The sequence below is a fragment of the Poecilia mexicana genome, unplaced genomic scaffold (assembly GCF_051168715.1).
Source record: "Poecilia mexicana isolate PSO_F unplaced genomic scaffold, ASM5116871v1 scaffold_8, whole genome shotgun sequence".
NCBI lineage: Eukaryota > Metazoa > Chordata > Actinopteri > Cyprinodontiformes > Poeciliidae > Poecilia > Poecilia mexicana.
In genome coordinates this window covers 4,006,178-4,023,927 of record NW_028263377.1, presented here as the reverse complement: position 1 = coordinate 4,023,927, position 17,750 = coordinate 4,006,178, and the positions used below count along the sequence as shown (strand labels likewise).

Here is a 17,750-nt window from a genome sequence, read left to right as displayed (position 1 = left end):
AATTAGAGGTATAGTGTAAATTAAGTTATTGCTAAAGTTAGGAAAAGAATTGTAGTGGTTACAGAAATATCCATCCATCTTCTTTACACCCTTGTCCCTTAGTGGGGTCGGCTGGTGCCTATCTCCAGCTAACGTTCCGGGCGAGAGGCGGGGTACACCCTGGACAGGTCGCCAGTCTGTCACAGGGCAACACAGAGACACACAGGACAAACAACCATGCACACACACATTCACACCTAGGGGCAATTTGGAGAGGCCAATTAACCTGACATGTTTTTGGACTGTGGGAGGAAACCAGAGTACCCGGAGAAAACCCACGCATGCACAGGGAGAACATGCAAACTCCATGCAGAAAGACCGGGGCCAGGAATCGAACCCAGAACCTTCTTGCTGCAAGGCGACAGCTCTACCAACTGCACCACTGTGCAGCCTGTTACAGAAATATCTGGATAGGTGATTACTAAAAAGAATGCAAAGTTCTCAGCTGGATAGAAACAAAGGGATGTGTGTGTGTCTGTGTGTGTGTGTATCCATTTATATATTGAACATAGGGGACCACTTTCACCATTTTCATCCATAGACTGAGGTCACTGTGGAAAGTGAGGACATTTTCCTGGCCCTCACTTTTTCTCAGTTCTATGTTAAGAGGATGAGCTGGGCCATAAATCTATTAATTGATTACTCAAATTTTCAGTTTCTGAACATTTTATTTGTGGAAAATCTAGATTTTTTTCTCACCAATGCTCTGCTTGTGTCTGCGTAGCTGAGAGTGATGTCAGCAGACCGAAAAATGATCTGTTTTACAGTTTCTATTCATTTTGACTTTGAATTCAAGTTAACTCGCAGAAGGAATGACTGTAATAAATGACAGTTTTTTTAAAAGACTTGTATATGTAATATTTTATAAGAAAAAATATTATATATTATAATATATCTACTGTTTGTTTAATGATAAACATAAACTCCGAGTATTAAACTCAACCAATATAAAAATGAAATCTCCTTTGGTTTCTGCCTGCGGCTTACCCAGGTCGATGGGAGTGCTGATGTCCTGCAGCAGGCTGGCCAGCTGTGTGGCCTCCAGGCTGGAGAACGCTGCATGGTACTGAGAGATCCACTGCTCCAGGTCAGCCAGCTTGGCCTGGATAGCCTCCTGGACAGTCCTCTGCTGGGACTGCAGCTGGGTGTGTTCAGAGTACCTGCACACAACACACAACTCTGTTACAGCTTCAGCTCCTTCTTACACACAACATACACAACCAACCTACAGCAACGTTTACGTACACTGGTGTGACCTAAAGAAAAACAAACCAAATCCCCACTGCAGAGTGACTGTAGTTACATCACCAACACTCATGGGGGGTGTGGATGTTTTAACCCCCACTTCAAGTCCGGTCCCTCTTTATGGTGCTGAGTTATATTTGTGCATCCAACCTGATGGAAGCGCATATGTCAACGTGAACAAATAATTTGTGGTGCTGGAGTTTAAATCTCACAATGAACAAACACGGTGTGTTCTGACATGAGTTCCACTCTGATTCTCCTTTTTCTCCTGCCCTCATTGATTTTATTGGAATACATACTGCTAGAAGAGACATTTCCTGTCCACATCCATCACCATCTACAACAACTCTTTAATTAAATGAGTTACAAGACTTAATTTCTCTGGAGGATTAATAAAGTGTTTCTGAATTGGATTTGAAAATGGACATAAGACAGTTATGGCGCTTCTCTAATAGCACCAGGGGTTAAAGTCAGCCAGTGCTGAGATGGTTTCCACTGCATTAATGAATTTTAAGCTATATTTGCTGTTTGAACTATTAAAACATGCAGCTGGAAGGACTTTTAAAGAGAAACTGAAGTTTTCATGGATTTCATCTTTTCTTGGGTAGCTGTGGTGAATCTCAGCAGCTGCAGTCTGTTCACATGAGGTGATCCTGTTGTGTCTCAGACCTTTGCTCCAGGGTGAGGATCACATGGTCTGGGTGGTTCTCTGCCCCCTCCAGGAAGTCCATCTCCTCTTGCAGTTTGGCCTGTAGTTTTTCCCCTCGGCACAGCAGGTCCTGCAGGACCAAGTACTCGTCCACAGCTTCCTCCACTTGAGGCAGAACAGCCAGCATTTCGTCTCGATTCTTGAACCAGTTCACCTGGAGACAGTTCACACTGAACCTTACACACAGTAGTCTCTCGTATCTTATAATCTGTCATGTGTTTGTAGATTAAAATCTTATTTCCAGAGATTGGTTGCCAGTTTGCTCACCTTGATCTCAGCCACCCTGGAGGAGAACAGAGAGCGAGTGATGTCTCTCTCCATCTCCCTCTTGCTCTTCTTGCTGTCGGCCTGCTGGCCGCCACCTCCATACACCGCCCCAGCAAAGCCCACCTCCCCTCCGGCGGTCCAGTCCACCAGAGGATCATAGACGAAGGCTTCCAACAAGGTGAGGAGGGTCTCTCTGCCTCGACGCATTATCTGCACCACCTGAAATTACACGGGACCTCAGCGCTTTGTCAGGATTGGCTGAAGGGAGTTGGAGAAGTAACTGTGCTTTAACCTGTTCACAGGAGAGCCTGAAGATGCCCTCCACCCCCGTTGCTCCCAGAGCACTCTCAATGTTGTGGGTCATCCTGAAGGGAACCTTCTCTGGGACCCGAAGGCTCTTCCCTGGTAACAGATTAAACAAACGGTTCAATCAACTGGCTCCTACTGGTACCAGGGTCTTCCACTGCCAATAAAATGATGCTCAGATTAATTGAATCACTCCCTGATGTTAGATCTAGGGATGCACCAATCCACTTTTTTCACCTCTGATATGGATTTCTGAGGTTTAGTGTCGGCCGATACCGATCCGATACAGAAAAACATCTGAATTGACTTAAAACGTTTCTTTTTAAGAAAAAACAAAACAAAACAAAATACATACTAAATGTAATTAATTACAAATGTATCTGATAATTCTGCACCAGTACAGCTCACTTAAACACACCGACAGCTTATAGAATCTTGATCAAACATGTAAAAGCAACAACTTTCATTTATTCAGTCAGTGCATTTAAGAGTAGAACAGTCAATTTAAAATTAATTATCATTTCACTTTCTAATAGTTTTTAGATATACTGTTTATATTAGGGACAAGTGCTACTAATTAGCTTGTAATATAAGCACCGTGATACAAGTATGGGAGTGCTGGTTTTTTCAGTTTGTCTATGTTATGTACATCTGTACTTATCTAAAAAACCTAATAAAAACAACTAATGAAGAAACTGACAAAAACAATAGGCTGACTTTTTTGGTCTAGCATGTAAAATAAACTGCAACTAATATTCTTTCAAATGATTCAGAAAATGTAATGAATTCTAAACATAATGTAAAATAAATGATAGAGCACAAAGCATAAAATTACACTGAATAGATCTGCCCTTGTGGGTTGGTGCATTGCCACGATAACAGATTTTCAATAATGGGAGTGATACGGATATAAATATTGGATCTGTGCGTCTCTAATCAGATCAAACGGACCTTTTTCAAAGCACACGTTGTAGTCGATGTGCACCACCTCTCCAGTGGTCATGTCGATCAGCACGTTGTCCAGGTGGCGATCTCCGAGGCCGATGATGTATCCCACCATAGACATGACAGCAGTGGACCTGGCGTACGACTGAAGACGACAAGAGAATAACCATCAACTCACTGCTGATTAATGGCTGCTGTCTGAACCGAGTATTTAAATCTGTTTTCCTTCCAGCGAGGTTATTTATGTAGTGTATGAGGAAAAAACAGTACAAAGTGCTTTACACCATGAAAACATCATTATCACATCATATAGTCAACAACTCTGAAAACCCGTAACAAACTTTACATTTTGCCAAGTTCCATCATATCAAGATCATCAATACACAAACATACTGGTCAGAGTTTCATTTTTAACTCTAAGCAGGTTTTAGCCTTCATTTAAAGGAACTCAGTGTTCCAGCTGCATAGAAGCTGAATGCTCCAACAAGATACAGAGAGGATTGATCTGGTGACTGGAATGAAAAGCTTTTCTGATTGATTGGACCTGATTGGTGCTCAGGGCAGAGAGGCAAGAAACCCAGATGTTCACTGCTGTTCTGACTTCTTCTCGCTCTTAAGGAGAAATACAACATGGCTACAACAAAACAGGCTGGAAAAACAGATTATTTTAGTAATCGAGTAATCTATTGATTATTCTGATAAAGTAGCAGCTACATAAGGCAGAAAAAGAAATGTAGGAAAGAGAAAACACTTGGACAAAAGAATTCAGAAAACATTCCAAGTAATGAAATGATCCAGACATCACTGTTCCAGACTTGCCTTGGGAATTTTTTTTTAAGTGCAAAAACAGATGAGAATAAAATATTGCACATCAATTTTGAAAAATTAAAAAGCAAACTCCAGGAGAAAGCAGGAAAATGCCAGCAGGATACCTGAGTGACTCTCCACCACTCGCTGGGTGTGGTGCAGGAACACCACAACTCCTTAGCCAGCAGGTTGGAGGGCGTAGCTTCCATCAGCTCCTTCAGCACATCCTTCATCACGCTGAGGGGCCAGTCTCGACGGCTCACGTCCAGACTCTGGCCCACGGCCTTCAGAGCCGGCCCGATGCGGCTGTAGTACAGCTCACTGGGGCGGGGCACCGGTGGGACAGGCTGCGGCTGTGGGAACGAGTCCTGGGCCTCGGAGGACACAACGTTCATTTAGATCACAGCCCCACTGATTTCAGTACAGAGTTTAATTTAATTCATCTCAAAAGAATGACTAGTTCAGGACGGGAGACCTAAAGATGAGCCTTTTACTTTTCCTGTTTTTTCGACACATGCGTAGTTTTAGACTCTGGTAACAAACCTTCTGAGCCTGCAGCACGGCCTCCCTCTGCTGCCAGCGCTTGTAAAGTCCAAAAAGCGGAGTGGCACCGTCCACCCACTGGATCAGTCCGGACCGGGTTCCCAGGGGCGTGACGGAGTAGTGGCGAGCGTGAAAACGAGGCTGCTCCTGCTGGTTGATCTTGGTGAACATGGTGTTGACGATGGACAGGAACTGCATGATCCGCTCATCCAGGTGCAAATCCTCCAGGCCTGAAGCCAATGAAAACCACTGCTGATTGAGCCCATTATTCAAAAATAGTCATATTTTTTATAGAAACATGTTTCTGGAGTTTATTAGCAACTAGAAAAATTGTGGTTAATTGCAAATCAGTGCTGACAAAACCAAACTGCTACCAGCACCCCTTTGTTTCAGAAGTGCATTTACATGTGATACTTTGACCCCCAAATGACCTCTGACCTCCTACCTTTGAAGAGATATGGGTAGTTCCGGCCATCTGAGCCCAGGAAGAAGAGTTTCTTTGGCTTGGTCTTCGTGGGCAGGATGGTGATGGTGTTGCCCACGCTCTGTATGGTGACGGCGTCTGAGGCAGACGCCTCACCTGGCAGGGCCATCTCGGTGGTTGTCATGGAGACCAGGCGGGGGCTGATCTCATCTAGATGGAGCAGGTAGCTTGCTCGCTTCTGAGCGCGCTGCTGCAGGCTCATCATTATCTGCTCAGACACAACGGCAGCCGAGTTAAGGTGAGGCAGGGCAAAGTACAGGACACGTCACCATTTTTAGAAATCAATATCAATTTAATATTTCTATTGATGTGAAATCATTAAGAAATTTCAATAGCTATTCTGTGTGTCATTCCAGTTTTTATGATTGGAATAAAAATCAGTGGCAGTGATTGGACCAGACCTCTGAGCTGGCTTCTAATTTAACTTCCTGTTTCTCATCTCTTGAAAGCTGAACATGCAAGATGAAAACGTGTGGGATGTCAAAAGGTAACTTTACCTTTTTTTTTTTTTTATTGTTGCAAAAACCATGTTGAGATATTCTCCTGGATTTGGTGTTAATTTTTCTTTTGCACATTGAGGTTTCTTTAGAACAGAATTTAATTTGTATTGATGGTGCCATTTGATGAAGGTACTTGAGAATATTATTTGCATTTTAAATTTTAAGTAGGTTAAAATCCTGTTTTTTTCAACTTTTCTTTAAGATCACATTATGGCAAAAATAAAACTTAATTTTTTTTAAAGTACCACAAAATCAGCAATTTTAGGTTCTGCAACAATCACAAAAAACATTTCAGCATCCTGGATGGTCTGAATAATGTGCTTGAATGACCCAAGGTGCAGACCTCAGACCTACTGAGAAGTTTTGCTTGAGTTTGAAAACTAATGTTCACAGAGAATCTCCATCTATAATGTCAGAAGCATGTATTATATTCCTTTCTGGACAGTTGCTGTGCTTTGGGCTTTCACATTAAATCTGTGTAACTGACTGATTCTGACTGGATATCTGGTGGGAATGAAAATTTTTTGCACAGTGCCTTGAGACAGCAATTGTTGTGAACTGGTGCCATATAACTGACTGAATTAAAATCCCCAAATAAATCAGTGGAAGTTTGTGTAACGCAACGAGAAAAAAAAAGAAAAAAAAAAAGGTGCTGACCTGTTTGAAGGGAAGCCAGCTGTTGGCCGGGTTGGCGGGGTTGGCTGGGTTTTTCAGGCGCTCCAGGGCAGACTTGATGGCGTCGCCGTAGGTGGTCTGGAACCAGGTTTCATGTGGTGTCTCTGCTGGAGCGGTGGTGATACTGCACACGTGATCCAGAGCGAACACCACGGGCCGCATCAGAGCAGAGTGCTTCTCTCGCATGATGGCGATCTTTTCATCCCTGCAGAGCAGCAAAACGTAAGACCAGGCTGCAGAAGCCCTGCTGGCGTGGTGCAACGGCTGAAGACAGGGAGGGGGTCAAACGCAGGATTTCTGCAGGCTTCTACAACTCTAACCGAAGACTTCTAGAAGACCGCTATGAAGGGAATTTAAGACCTTTATAAAGTGGCTTGCAAAAGTATTCATACCCTCAAACTTTTCCATATTTTGTCACTTTATGCCACAAACATTGGGATTTAATATCAAAGACAAAAACAAAGCGGTATACAACTGTAAAATAGAAAAAAAATTATACATGATTCAAAACATATTTTACAAATAAAAAACTGAAAAGTGCGGTGTGCAAAAGTATTCAGCTTCCCTGAATCAATACTTTGTTGAACCACCTTTAGCTGTAATTAGAAATGTAAATCTTTTAGGGTCTCTACCAGCTTTGACCGTCCAGTGACTGAAATTTTTCCCCAATTGTCCTTTCAAAACCACAGAAGCCCAGTCAGATTAGATGGAGAATGTTTGTGAACAGCAGATATACGGGCTTTATCAGGCCAAATGGCCAGAAAACTGCACTTACCCATGATAGAGGCAAAAAACCTGGCTAGCTAGCATGCTAGTTAGCAGCTAGTTAGCAGTAGCCTCAGCCGCCTCATGTCACAAAACTCAATATCAGCACCTAACTCAAACTTTTACCTGATAGAAAACTCCCACGAAAATAATACATAGAATATACTAAATAGTTCTGTCAAGACAAAATTAAAGGCAATGAAAAACATATTAAAGACCAACTTAAAAAAAAAAATGAATTTACGGCATTTTAAGTATTTAATTTTAGACAAGAATATAAGGATTACTTAAGCTATTAGTAATAATAATCACCACCATCATCATCCTGTGACATCATAGAATATCTTCTAACACAGCAGGAACCCTTTAAGCAAGGCTTGCTGTTACTTGTAAATTTACAGGGTAACCATGGTTTCATTCCCTTTAACAAAAACTACTTCAATGTTTTTCTTCCTGGCATTTTTTACAGAGATGTTTACCTGCGCAGTGTGTTGTTGTTCTGCACCCTCTTGACCTCGTCCTCCAGCTGCTGGATTCTCCTCAGGACGTGCATGTGTTGCTGCTGCAGCACGCCCAGCCACAGTTCATCCCACAGTAAGGTCACTCTGCGCAGCTCCCCCACCAGCTGCTGGACCTGCGCTCACACGCAATCACAGCCAAGTGTGAAACAAACATGGCCGACGCAGAGCCAGAGCACCAGATTCTTCTTAATGGTCAGGAAAGATGCAGACTCTGTATTTTTCAGTGAGGTCATGTGATCAATTACTGTGGTACAAAACATGGAGATGGTGACAGGAAGTGGTAAGAGGATGATGACATGCTTTTTAATGTACAAACTTATTCACCTGTGATTTCAACACAGCAATTGAAAAACAGTTTTTCAAGCCACGTGGAATTTGACAAAGTTTTGCTCCCGTTTGCAATGGAAACACAGCTGATTAAAGCTTGACTAGTGAAGATCCCAGCAGCTATAGATTTTGTTTCTACTAATCCTTAAGGATGCAGCAAGAAATATAAAAAAGATGCCTGAAATCTGTAGTTAAAAGTCCAGGAAACAACAATTCAGCATTCTGGGTGCCCAGCTCTAGTCCTGGAACTTTTATTTGCTTCCCTTCCCAACACACCTGAATCAAATGTGTTCATTTCATTCAGGACAAATGAGAAGGTTTTCAGCATGAGCTTGGCTTCTCCTACCTGAAGCACCATGGTCGGGTTAGCCAGAGACAGCTTCTCTACTATCTTGCTGTAACAGTCTTGCATCATGGCTTGGTCTTGACTGGAACAGGTGGCCATCTCCTCCGCTGCTCCTCCTTCATCAGCACTCTGCAGCTCCTCTTCCTCATCCTCCTCCTCCCCGCCCAGGTCCTCTCCCTGCATGCTGCCCAGGAAGGCTGGCAGAGATGGAGGCATCTTGTTCCCTGTTCATACAGCAGTGAGAAGAGCCACACAAGTTTTACTTAAGGCTGCAGAGAATGATTAGTTTAGTAAATGATTATTCTGAAGATGAATTGGATAAAAAAAAAAAAAATTGTCACTTTCTGCAGATTTTTTCATTCAATCACCTAAGATGTCTTATATAATATTAGAGATGCATTAAAATAACCAAATAAATAATTCAATTCCATTTTTAAATAAGAAAAACATTTCATTACCTAAAATGCAATGACAGCATTCTTTTAGTGGAAGTTGGATTGTTTGAAGCAAAGGAAGCATCTGCAGCTAAAAATCCTCCTGACATCAACATGAGAAAAGTTCAACTCTGTCTGCTGGACTGATGTCAACACACTGTAGGACTGAGGATTGGTTGTTTTTATTGTATTAATAGATTACGACTGGATAGCAAACAGAATGTGGATCAGGTAACGCTAGAACTGCCACTTGAGAAGTTCAGGGTAGAACACATTTACAGACAAAGAGGGGTTTTTAATCTAAAATGCAAATTTTTGTACAATTTTGGCTCAATTACTTAATTCTATTTTATTATTATTTCTTAATTTCCAATGGAAATGCAGCTTCTGATGCTTGGCTTCCTAACATCATGCAGCTCTACATCTAATTACTGCTGCAGCAGCCAAGTTCCAACCACAGGGATAAGATTTGCTTCAGAGCATATGTAGTCAGTAGAAGTGTCCCTGTAAGCTGGAGTCAGTGAAGCGTACCTGCGCTCTGAGCCTCTCCTCCCAGAGACAGTGACCCTACAATGGCCGGGTAGAGGATCAGGTGGGGCGAGTCCTGGGCCACCCGACACAGCAGGCTGCATATGCTCTGTCGGATGTAAGCCTCTGGGTGGTTGAGACGTGAGAACAGTTGTGGGATGATGCCTGAGGGAGAGACGAGTCAGGAACGGTCAGAAGAAAGCTGCAGAATGTTGTTCTGGTGACGTCGGCTTCTCTGCCGACAGAAAACAGAAGTGAATGTGTTTGGAACGTACGCCTCCAGGGCGAGGTGGGGGTGGAGGCCAAGCCCAGCTCCAGCCCCTCCCTCAGTTCACCAGCGTGCTTCACCAAAAGCCGGAGGAGACGCAGCGTTGCCATGACGATGACGTCATCGTTGCTCTGTTTGCCGCCGTGGCAGGACAGCAGGAGCTTCGGGTCGTCTTCATCAACGAGCACCTGCAAAAACCAAAAACCAGCACGCAGTGAAGGAAACCCGAACAGAACCGGAACCTGCACGGCGCTGCGGGTCAGGGCCTGCCCTCCTCACCTGTCCTGCATTCAGCTTCAGGAAGGTGAAATAAGCGTGGCAGGAGACGCGATACAGTCCAAAGATCCGGTCCACTACCCGCCTCCAGACCCGGATCAGGCCGTCCGTCACATTCTGGCCGGCATCTCCGAGCCAGGGGCAGGAGCCGGTCAGCTGGCGCCAGATCACATCCACCATGTCATCCTCATCGTCCTCCTGCTGCAGGGCCATGTCCTCGTCCTGCCGCACAGAACAACGTTAGGCCTGGGACCGTTCAGCCGATTAACCACAATTAATCAATTATTATCTAGTAATCAATTAAACGCTAACTGGGGCGTCCAAACTCAAAATAAAAAATGGTCCTTTACTACAAAACGGCTCCCTGAAGCCAACACTGAACAAAAATATATACATTTAGCATTTAAGATTTGTCTGTTTTACCCAAAAACTCTTCAAGTGGATCAAATTCTGATTAAAAAAAAAAATCTATTGATCACCTTTTGCTGTCTAATTATTAATCAAAAAATAATCATCAGATCAGCTGCTGAACTAAAGTTCAGTGTTCGAGATCTTCACAAGTTGATGTTAGAAGGACGTTTAAGGAAATATAATGTTTCTTTTCCTATTTAAAAATTAATTGAAATATGTATTTGTATTTTTAATCCGTTTCTAATATTGTATGGAAAACGGCTTGAGTGTCTAAATGAAAAATGTACAGAATCAAGTGCCAATTTTTTTTTAATTCAATTAATCATCAAAAAAAAAATCAATTACAAAAAGGATCATCAGTTGCAGAGCGACAGAGGACAGTGGGTAATTTTTAGACCCTTGCTGAGGCAGATGTTCACATGTAAGCATCGGTCGGTCACCGATCTCCCAAACTTTCAGTCCAGCTCTACTTAAAATGCAAATAAATGACCCGTTGATCCCAATGTATCATTTTGCATCATCTCTTCTAAACCCTGGTCTACCTGTATGCCCGTCGGTCGACACATGGCCTGTCCCAGAATGCTGAAGATGGTTTCTTTATCTTCTTCGCTGGTGTTTGCAGGCAGCAGCTCCTCTATGTCCTTCTTCTCTCCAGGAAGGAGAGGCAGACCCTCCCCTTGGCTGAAGAGAAAACAGATTTACTTTACTTGATAATTTTGATGACATATGAAAAAATGTTTGGTTGTTTTATTATGATGACTGTGTGATGTTTTTATGATGTAAAGCACTATGAACTGCCTTGTTGCTGAAATGTGATACAAAATAGAATAGACTAAAGCAATTTTTTTTTTTTTTACAAAAAAGTGTTAATATTATGGTTTTTCTCCAGAAATATTTATATTATAATCCTCCCATTCTTTTCAGGATAATAAAAACAGGTAAATTGTTGAAAGATCTTGACGCGCGCGCGCGCGCGCGCACGCACACACACACACACACACACACACACACACACACACACACACACACACACACACACACACACACACACACACACACACACACACACACACACACACACACACACACACACACACACACACACACATCTTTATACTTCTATTGTTCTGAGGACTTTGTATTGTCTTCCATTCATTTTTATTTCATTCATACAGCTTGACCTTGACCTTTACCCTAAACCTAGCCATTACATGCCTGACCTTAACCCGGACCTAAATTCAATTCACAGCTTTATCCTAAACCTGACCGTGACACAACAGTGGTCAATAAGCAGGAGGGTTCACTAACCTGGCGTTATCCACCACCTTCCTGCCCCAGCGGTAGGCCCAGCTGGCCAGAGCCGCCCAGGACTTGGCCATTTCTGGAGCCAGGCTGGTGGACAGCTGGTAGAGCTGGCCCAGAACGAAGTCTGGTTCTCCCACTCCCACGTTCACTGGAGAGATTCAAGAAATGGAACAGAGACCATTAAAACCAGCATGAAGCCAGACATTATCAGCTTTCTGGACATTGTTTACACATAAACAGAAAAAACCCCCCAAAAAAACAATATTAGAATGGGATGTTGACACCCATTGTGTTATTAGTCATCCAGCTTTACCTGATGTTACAGGTGTGATGTGGGGAATGCTCTGATCTTCCAGAGGAAGCTCCAGCAGCTCGGCTATATTTCGGCTCAGAGGTGACATGTTGCCCAAAGCAGATGAGTTCACAGCTCCTGACTTCTTTACAACCTAAAACAAATCGCTCCGTCATAAACGCATCACATTTAAAGGGGCAGTATTATGCCTTCTCCAGGCACATAGTGCCATTTTATAGCACAATCAAGTAACCATGTTCCCTTTAATTGTTAAAAAAATGTTATAGGTCAAATATGACTTCCTAATTGAACGCCTTGGAATTGAGCCTCTGTCTCTTTAAGAACACCTGCTCTTTCTGAAACGGCGCATCACAACACCACTCTTTATTAACCCTTTAACAACGTTTTACCTGCGTTGCACTAAGAAGTTGTTGCTTTTATCATGAGCTCAGCAGCTCATTATAAACAATTCCAACAGGTTTGCTAATTACTGCTGACTAGTCTGAAGGAGCTGAATGGAGGTAATACAGGGGAGGGCTGCTCAGAGAGGAGGAAACTTGCAGACTTGGAAACTGCAGCTCTGAGGAGGAGCTGAGACTTGAAGGCAGGGTTGGGTCCACCATGGTGTTTTTGGAACCTGAATGGTTGCCATGGAGATTAAAGAATTTCTCAAACATGAATGAAAGGATCAAAGCAACACTCCAGATATGGTTTTAATGAGGGAATAACATTATAATGTGCTGTAAAGCTAAAAAAAAGTTGATTTTACATAGTACTGCCCATAGCGCGATAGAACATTGTGAATGTAAATACAACTGTTTTAATGTGTAATGTTTAATTGTTGTTTTACATTGTTTAGCAATGTAAAACAACAAGCTACCATCATCTGTAAAAGCTCAAATCATAATGGTGATGCCTGCCTGTTTAAGCTGGGGTGTCATGTCCTTCCAGTCAGCCAGCAGCCATTTGCAGAGAGTCAGCAGAGAGCGGCAGGCTGCACCCTCATTCTTCCCCAGCTGGCAGTAGGACAGAGCTGCCCTGCTCAGCATCTCCATGGCAGCCACTGACTGGCCTACAGACAACGGAGATTTTCTTAAAGGAAACTGAACAGAGAGTAAAGACATCTGCAAACATCAGCTCTGCATCATTCTGCTTTGTCCAATCAGGAACTGTGAGCCCAAGCTTTCTGTGTACACAGTATGGAGAGTTCAACACCATGTTATTTACTTAGTCACATTTTTCTATGACAGTGTTCATTCTGTCTACGGAAAGTAAACATTTGTTTTGAAAAAGTGCCATGTAACATCTATGAGTTCAACAATCTGTCACTATTATGGTAATCTCTCTCACTGGTCAGACATAAAAAAGGTCAATACACTTAATATCAGTTGTCACACACATTCTTACAAGGCTTTAAGTGGCTCTATAATCAAAAACTAATAAATAATGAATAGAAAAGTAGCAATTTAGAGAAACCACTTGTTTGAATTAAAATGATCAGTTGAAAGCTTCTCCTTAATATAACAATGTAAAATTGTGTAAAATTGTCATATTTTACATGGTAAAATATGACAATTCTACATTGTTATATTTGTTCCTCCTTTCATGTAGATCTGAAAGGAGGAACAAAGTCACAGAAGATGGAAATTAAGGGAGGGAACAGTGGAGGAAGTCTATTCCTTACCTGCAGTTCGCAGCACTTTGGCCTTTTCTATCTGAACCTCTGGTCCCCATTTCTCGCCCACAGTCCCGTCCAAAGAGAGACGCTTAAACCCCTGACACAGATCCTCCTCCTGCTTCTCTTCCAGCGTCCCGTCACTGCACTGGCCAAGGAGGCGAGACGCTAGAGCTATGTTGCCTTTCTTTCGGGCGAATTTGACAGCAGTTAGACAAAGCTCCAAAAGATGGCCGTCTATTGAAGAGGAGTAACCTAGGCAACATGGAAGGTGGCAAAACAAGACATTCAGGATGATTTCAGGATCGTTCCCTGATCCAATTCAGTAATTCCGTTTCATTTACCCTTCTGGAGTTTTTGGAGCAGTTGTCTTTGGAAGGTGGAATATCTTAGTGCTTGGAGGAAAAGCTGTACATCTTGTTGTTTACAAGAGTTTAACGCCTCACTGCTAAGAGGAATCACACAGTCCTGCAAGTGAAACCAAGAGTGCACACAAAGGCGGTTTAGTAAACGAAGGTGTGTTCAAACTGCAGCTCATTGTGGGTGCTGCTGGTGCTCACGTCTTGGCCTGTGAGGGTGTTCTCCAGGGCGGTGGTACAGTGCAGCTGCAGGGTGGACAGGGTGGGCAGGGCGTCCGACAGCGTGAGGGTGGACAGGCGGAGGGGGCCAAGGCAGATCCTCCCTGTCTGCTTCAAACATCGCACCAACGTACTGCAACAGAACATCACACAGGTTCATAACGTCACACATTTCAATCACTTCAACATTGGAGCTGCCTAAACACTAGTGCTGTCAATCAATTATAAAATTTAATCAGATTAATCACACTGTGGCGCTCTGATTAATCACTGTGCCTAACCTTGTAAGGTATAAATAAACTGTCCATACGTCCCATATCAAAAACCACCACTGTATCAACATTTTTAAAAAATCTGCAGATTCACGCAGGCTAACGATGCAAAACAAGAAGGTGGAAAAATGTTCAACTTTTCTTGCTTTCTACTGTCACGGAAAACTTTCAGCTGTTGCTGTCCAACGCTCACCAGATGGAGTTCATAACGCTGCTATGAACCGGGGAACCCCCAGCAGGACAGAGGCTTTTAGGTTAAAATAGGTAGTTCCATTCATCTGCATTATGTAATATTCACATGTTAAAATTTTCAGATTAATTGCATGTATTAATGTTGACGATTACTAGATTAGTTGGTGATCATTTCAGTAATCAACTCATCGCGATTAATCTGATTAATCGTTTCAGTCCTAGTTTAAATCAAAGCTCAGTGGTCCTTGAGAGGGCAGACGTGCATTATACCATTATCAAAACATTACTTGAAAATGGTCTCAAAACAACAACATTTTGCTGGACAATAATTTGTCCAGTTATTGTGACAGGTCTATGAGTCTGTGGATTGTAGAGTTAAAATGCTCAGCTGTGTTTCAGAAGAGGGGTGGGGCTGCTCACTCTGGACTGGACGTGTTCCTCTGCTCCTGCTGCTGATTGGCTTTCGCCATGGCACCGACAGCACTGCGCAGCAGCTGCACCTCGATGGCTCTCTGCAGCTCAGTGGGATCTGGACTCATGGATGGCAGAAGCCTCTTCAAATCTGAGCACATCACATCACCTCATTAGGAAATGCTTTCATTGTCCACATACACAGTTCAAGGTTCAGTCTCTCTACACTTACCCAGCTTGTCCTTGTTGCTGCCAAGAGAGCTGTAGTCCTCTCCGGGCAGCAGCTCCAGCTGCGTCCCGCACTCGGCCAGGTCTCCCTCCTCAAAGCAGGACAGGGCCTGGATGTAGTTGAAATCTGTCCTCAGGTTGATGCTGACCGGGTTGGTGGAGTTCTGCTTGAGGGCGCCGGCCGTGGCCTGCCACTCTCTGACTGAGGCCCAGTCACACAGTGACACGTAGCACTGGCAGGCCTTGTTGGCCAGGAAGTTGACCACCTCAGGGGAACACTCACTGGCCTTCAGCAGCACCGTCTTCCTGTTGTCACCTGTTCAGAGGGACAGCAACAGTTCCACATGGAGAGGGATTCTTACGCTCCTAATTGCACCGACTGAACAAATGAAAGTTGTTGTTTTTACATGTTTGAAGCTGTTGGTGTGTTTAAGTGTGCTGTACTTTGTACTGGTGCAAAGTTATCAAATACATTTGTAAATACATTTATGTCAGTTTTACAATAGAAACATTTTAAGTCGATTCAACACAGATTTTCTGTATCGTAACCCCAAACCTCAAGCATCGGTAATGGAAGTGAACAAAGTGACTTGTGCATCCATAATAAAATCTGGGATTGTATTTTTTTTTGGCATACATAAAGTATGGTGAGTTACCGTTGCTGGTGTGTTTGGGGCTAGACGTGCTGCTGGAGAGCTTGAGCAGACAACTGTCAGAGCTTTTGATGCTGCAGTCCAACCCAGTCACAGCAGAGAGTTGATCCTGGTACTCTAAAGCTGCTTTCTCAAACCTAAACACACACATTTAATAATGGGCAACGAGGGAATAAATGGCAATGCAACACATGAGCAAAGTATCTGAGGTGTGAGGTTCGGTGCTCACCGTCCCTCAGCCTGCAGGGCAACCGATGACAGCCAGCCCAGGTTCTTCCCACAGGTCAGGAGGCTCCAGGCCGCCAGGCCCTGGATGGCCTCAGGGCAGTTCAGCTCACACAGAGCCTCCACCAGCAGCGCCAGGGGAACTTCCAGCTCTGGAGCCTATTGAGCACACAGCACACTGCACTCATCTAACCAGGAAACCATGACCTAATAAAACCTGGTCACTGTATAAAAAGATAGGAATCGGTGGAAACCTGGAAGGTTCAGAGTACTGACCTGGGTACCGCTGTTCTTAAACTCTGTGAGCAAGTCGAAGCCGTGGCGGACCGTCACTGCAGGCTGGCCAGACAGAAGGCCGACCCTCATCAAGGCCAGGCGGATTCTCGTCAGCCAGTCCTGGCAGGTCTGACGGTTTGTGTAGAAGAAAGTCTTAATGGCCTGAAATGGACAAGGACGACACATTTCATTAAAATCACAGCCAGGGATTTGTGGTGTTCCTACATATGACAGTCTGCTGGACTCAGTCCGACTGGCGATCAAAGATGCAACATTTATTCTATTTCCAGCTGCTGTGGTTCTCTTTCTGTCTGCACTGAGTCCAACCAACCAAACCCTTTGAGTAACCTGTTCCCCTCCTCACCTGTGGGGGCGCTGAAATAACAACCACTGAAGAAAACGACACAAAAACCTGTGAAGAAGACACTGAATGCAACTTCTGTCTTCACCAAATGTAAAAAGACATGGAGTGGTGTTAGGCTTTGGTGGTTGTAGGATTTCTGTTTTGATCACGAGTCATTTCTTCCTTAAGCGTTAGTTTTGGTTTTATTTACCCAGAATGAATTCATAAATGCACTGGAACCACACCAGAGTTCACGTCTCCTGAATCTAGACCAATGTTTTTAGGTGGAGCGGTGTTCGCTTTTTCCGTCTGCGTCACATTCACAACTAAACAAAGTGGACTTTCTAGGGAAACGGACTGGAGTTGGATTAAAGCGGACCGAGTAGGACTGGTGTGAATACATCCTTAAATCTTTTGTTCTCACAACTTATAATAAAATGATTCAAGCAACAGTGAGGTCAGGGGGCATTTCTGCCACTTCTACACACCTTTGGTGGAGCAGTAAGGGCGTTAGCACAGCCTTCGTAGGCGTTGTACATGAGCTTCTCCAGGTTCTCCAGGTACTGCAGCAGCAGCGTAAGACGCAGTTGGTTTGAGTGGTGGCCGTCTCCGTCACTTCCAGGACCGGCCCAGGCTCCGAGGTCCTGCTCCGGGTTCAGACTGTGTGCGGCCAGGCTTCGGATCATCCCTGAAACGCAACCGCAAAAACAGAAACTCAGCAACTTACAGTGGAAACCCTGACCTTATTTAAAGGGGCATGCGTTTTCCAGCCACATAATTATAGCACAATCAAGTAGCTATGTTACCTTAACATGTTGTAAAAATGCTTTAAGCGCTTTCAAACATGACTTAAAAATTATTTTGCCATGCTCATCTATCCTTATTCCATAACATGAGAGGCATT

The 17,750-nt window shown here is 43.7% G+C and overlaps 1 protein-coding gene across 2 annotated transcripts in view; it reads right to left on the bottom strand.

Moving 5' to 3' along the window:
* smg1 (SMG1 nonsense mediated mRNA decay associated PI3K related kinase) overlaps window positions 1–17,750 on the bottom strand; it is a 45,258-nt gene that overhangs the window by 11,982 nt on the left and 15,526 nt on the right. For both annotated transcript variants that reach the window (XM_088008039.1, XM_014987219.2), the window contains 27 exons: window positions 17,335–17,534; window positions 16,504–16,665; window positions 16,232–16,386; window positions 16,006–16,139; window positions 15,354–15,665; window positions 15,131–15,272; window positions 14,229–14,379; window positions 14,013–14,136; window positions 13,678–13,923; window positions 12,914–13,065; window positions 12,015–12,147; window positions 11,705–11,849; window positions 10,939–11,077; window positions 9,989–10,207; window positions 9,717–9,897; window positions 9,445–9,606; window positions 8,480–8,703; window positions 7,765–7,919; window positions 6,503–6,725; window positions 5,307–5,553; window positions 4,862–5,091; window positions 4,444–4,692; window positions 3,518–3,656; window positions 2,553–2,662; window positions 2,261–2,479; window positions 1,954–2,147; window positions 1,027–1,199 (listed from right to left, as the gene is read on the bottom strand). In XM_088008039.1, coding sequence (XP_087864165.1) covers window positions 1,027–1,199; window positions 1,954–2,147; window positions 2,261–2,479; window positions 2,553–2,662; window positions 3,518–3,656; window positions 4,444–4,692; window positions 4,862–5,091; window positions 5,307–5,553; window positions 6,503–6,725; window positions 7,765–7,919; window positions 8,480–8,703; window positions 9,445–9,606; window positions 9,717–9,897; window positions 9,989–10,207; window positions 10,939–11,077; window positions 11,705–11,849; window positions 12,015–12,147; window positions 12,914–13,065; window positions 13,678–13,923; window positions 14,013–14,136; window positions 14,229–14,379; window positions 15,131–15,272; window positions 15,354–15,665; window positions 16,006–16,139; window positions 16,232–16,386; window positions 16,504–16,665; window positions 17,335–17,534 — 4,920 coding nt within the window. The remainder of the gene's footprint in view (window positions 1–1,026; window positions 1,200–1,953; window positions 2,148–2,260; window positions 2,480–2,552; window positions 2,663–3,517; window positions 3,657–4,443; window positions 4,693–4,861; window positions 5,092–5,306; window positions 5,554–6,502; window positions 6,726–7,764; window positions 7,920–8,479; window positions 8,704–9,444; window positions 9,607–9,716; window positions 9,898–9,988; window positions 10,208–10,938; window positions 11,078–11,704; window positions 11,850–12,014; window positions 12,148–12,913; window positions 13,066–13,677; window positions 13,924–14,012; window positions 14,137–14,228; window positions 14,380–15,130; window positions 15,273–15,353; window positions 15,666–16,005; window positions 16,140–16,231; window positions 16,387–16,503; window positions 16,666–17,334; window positions 17,535–17,750) is intronic.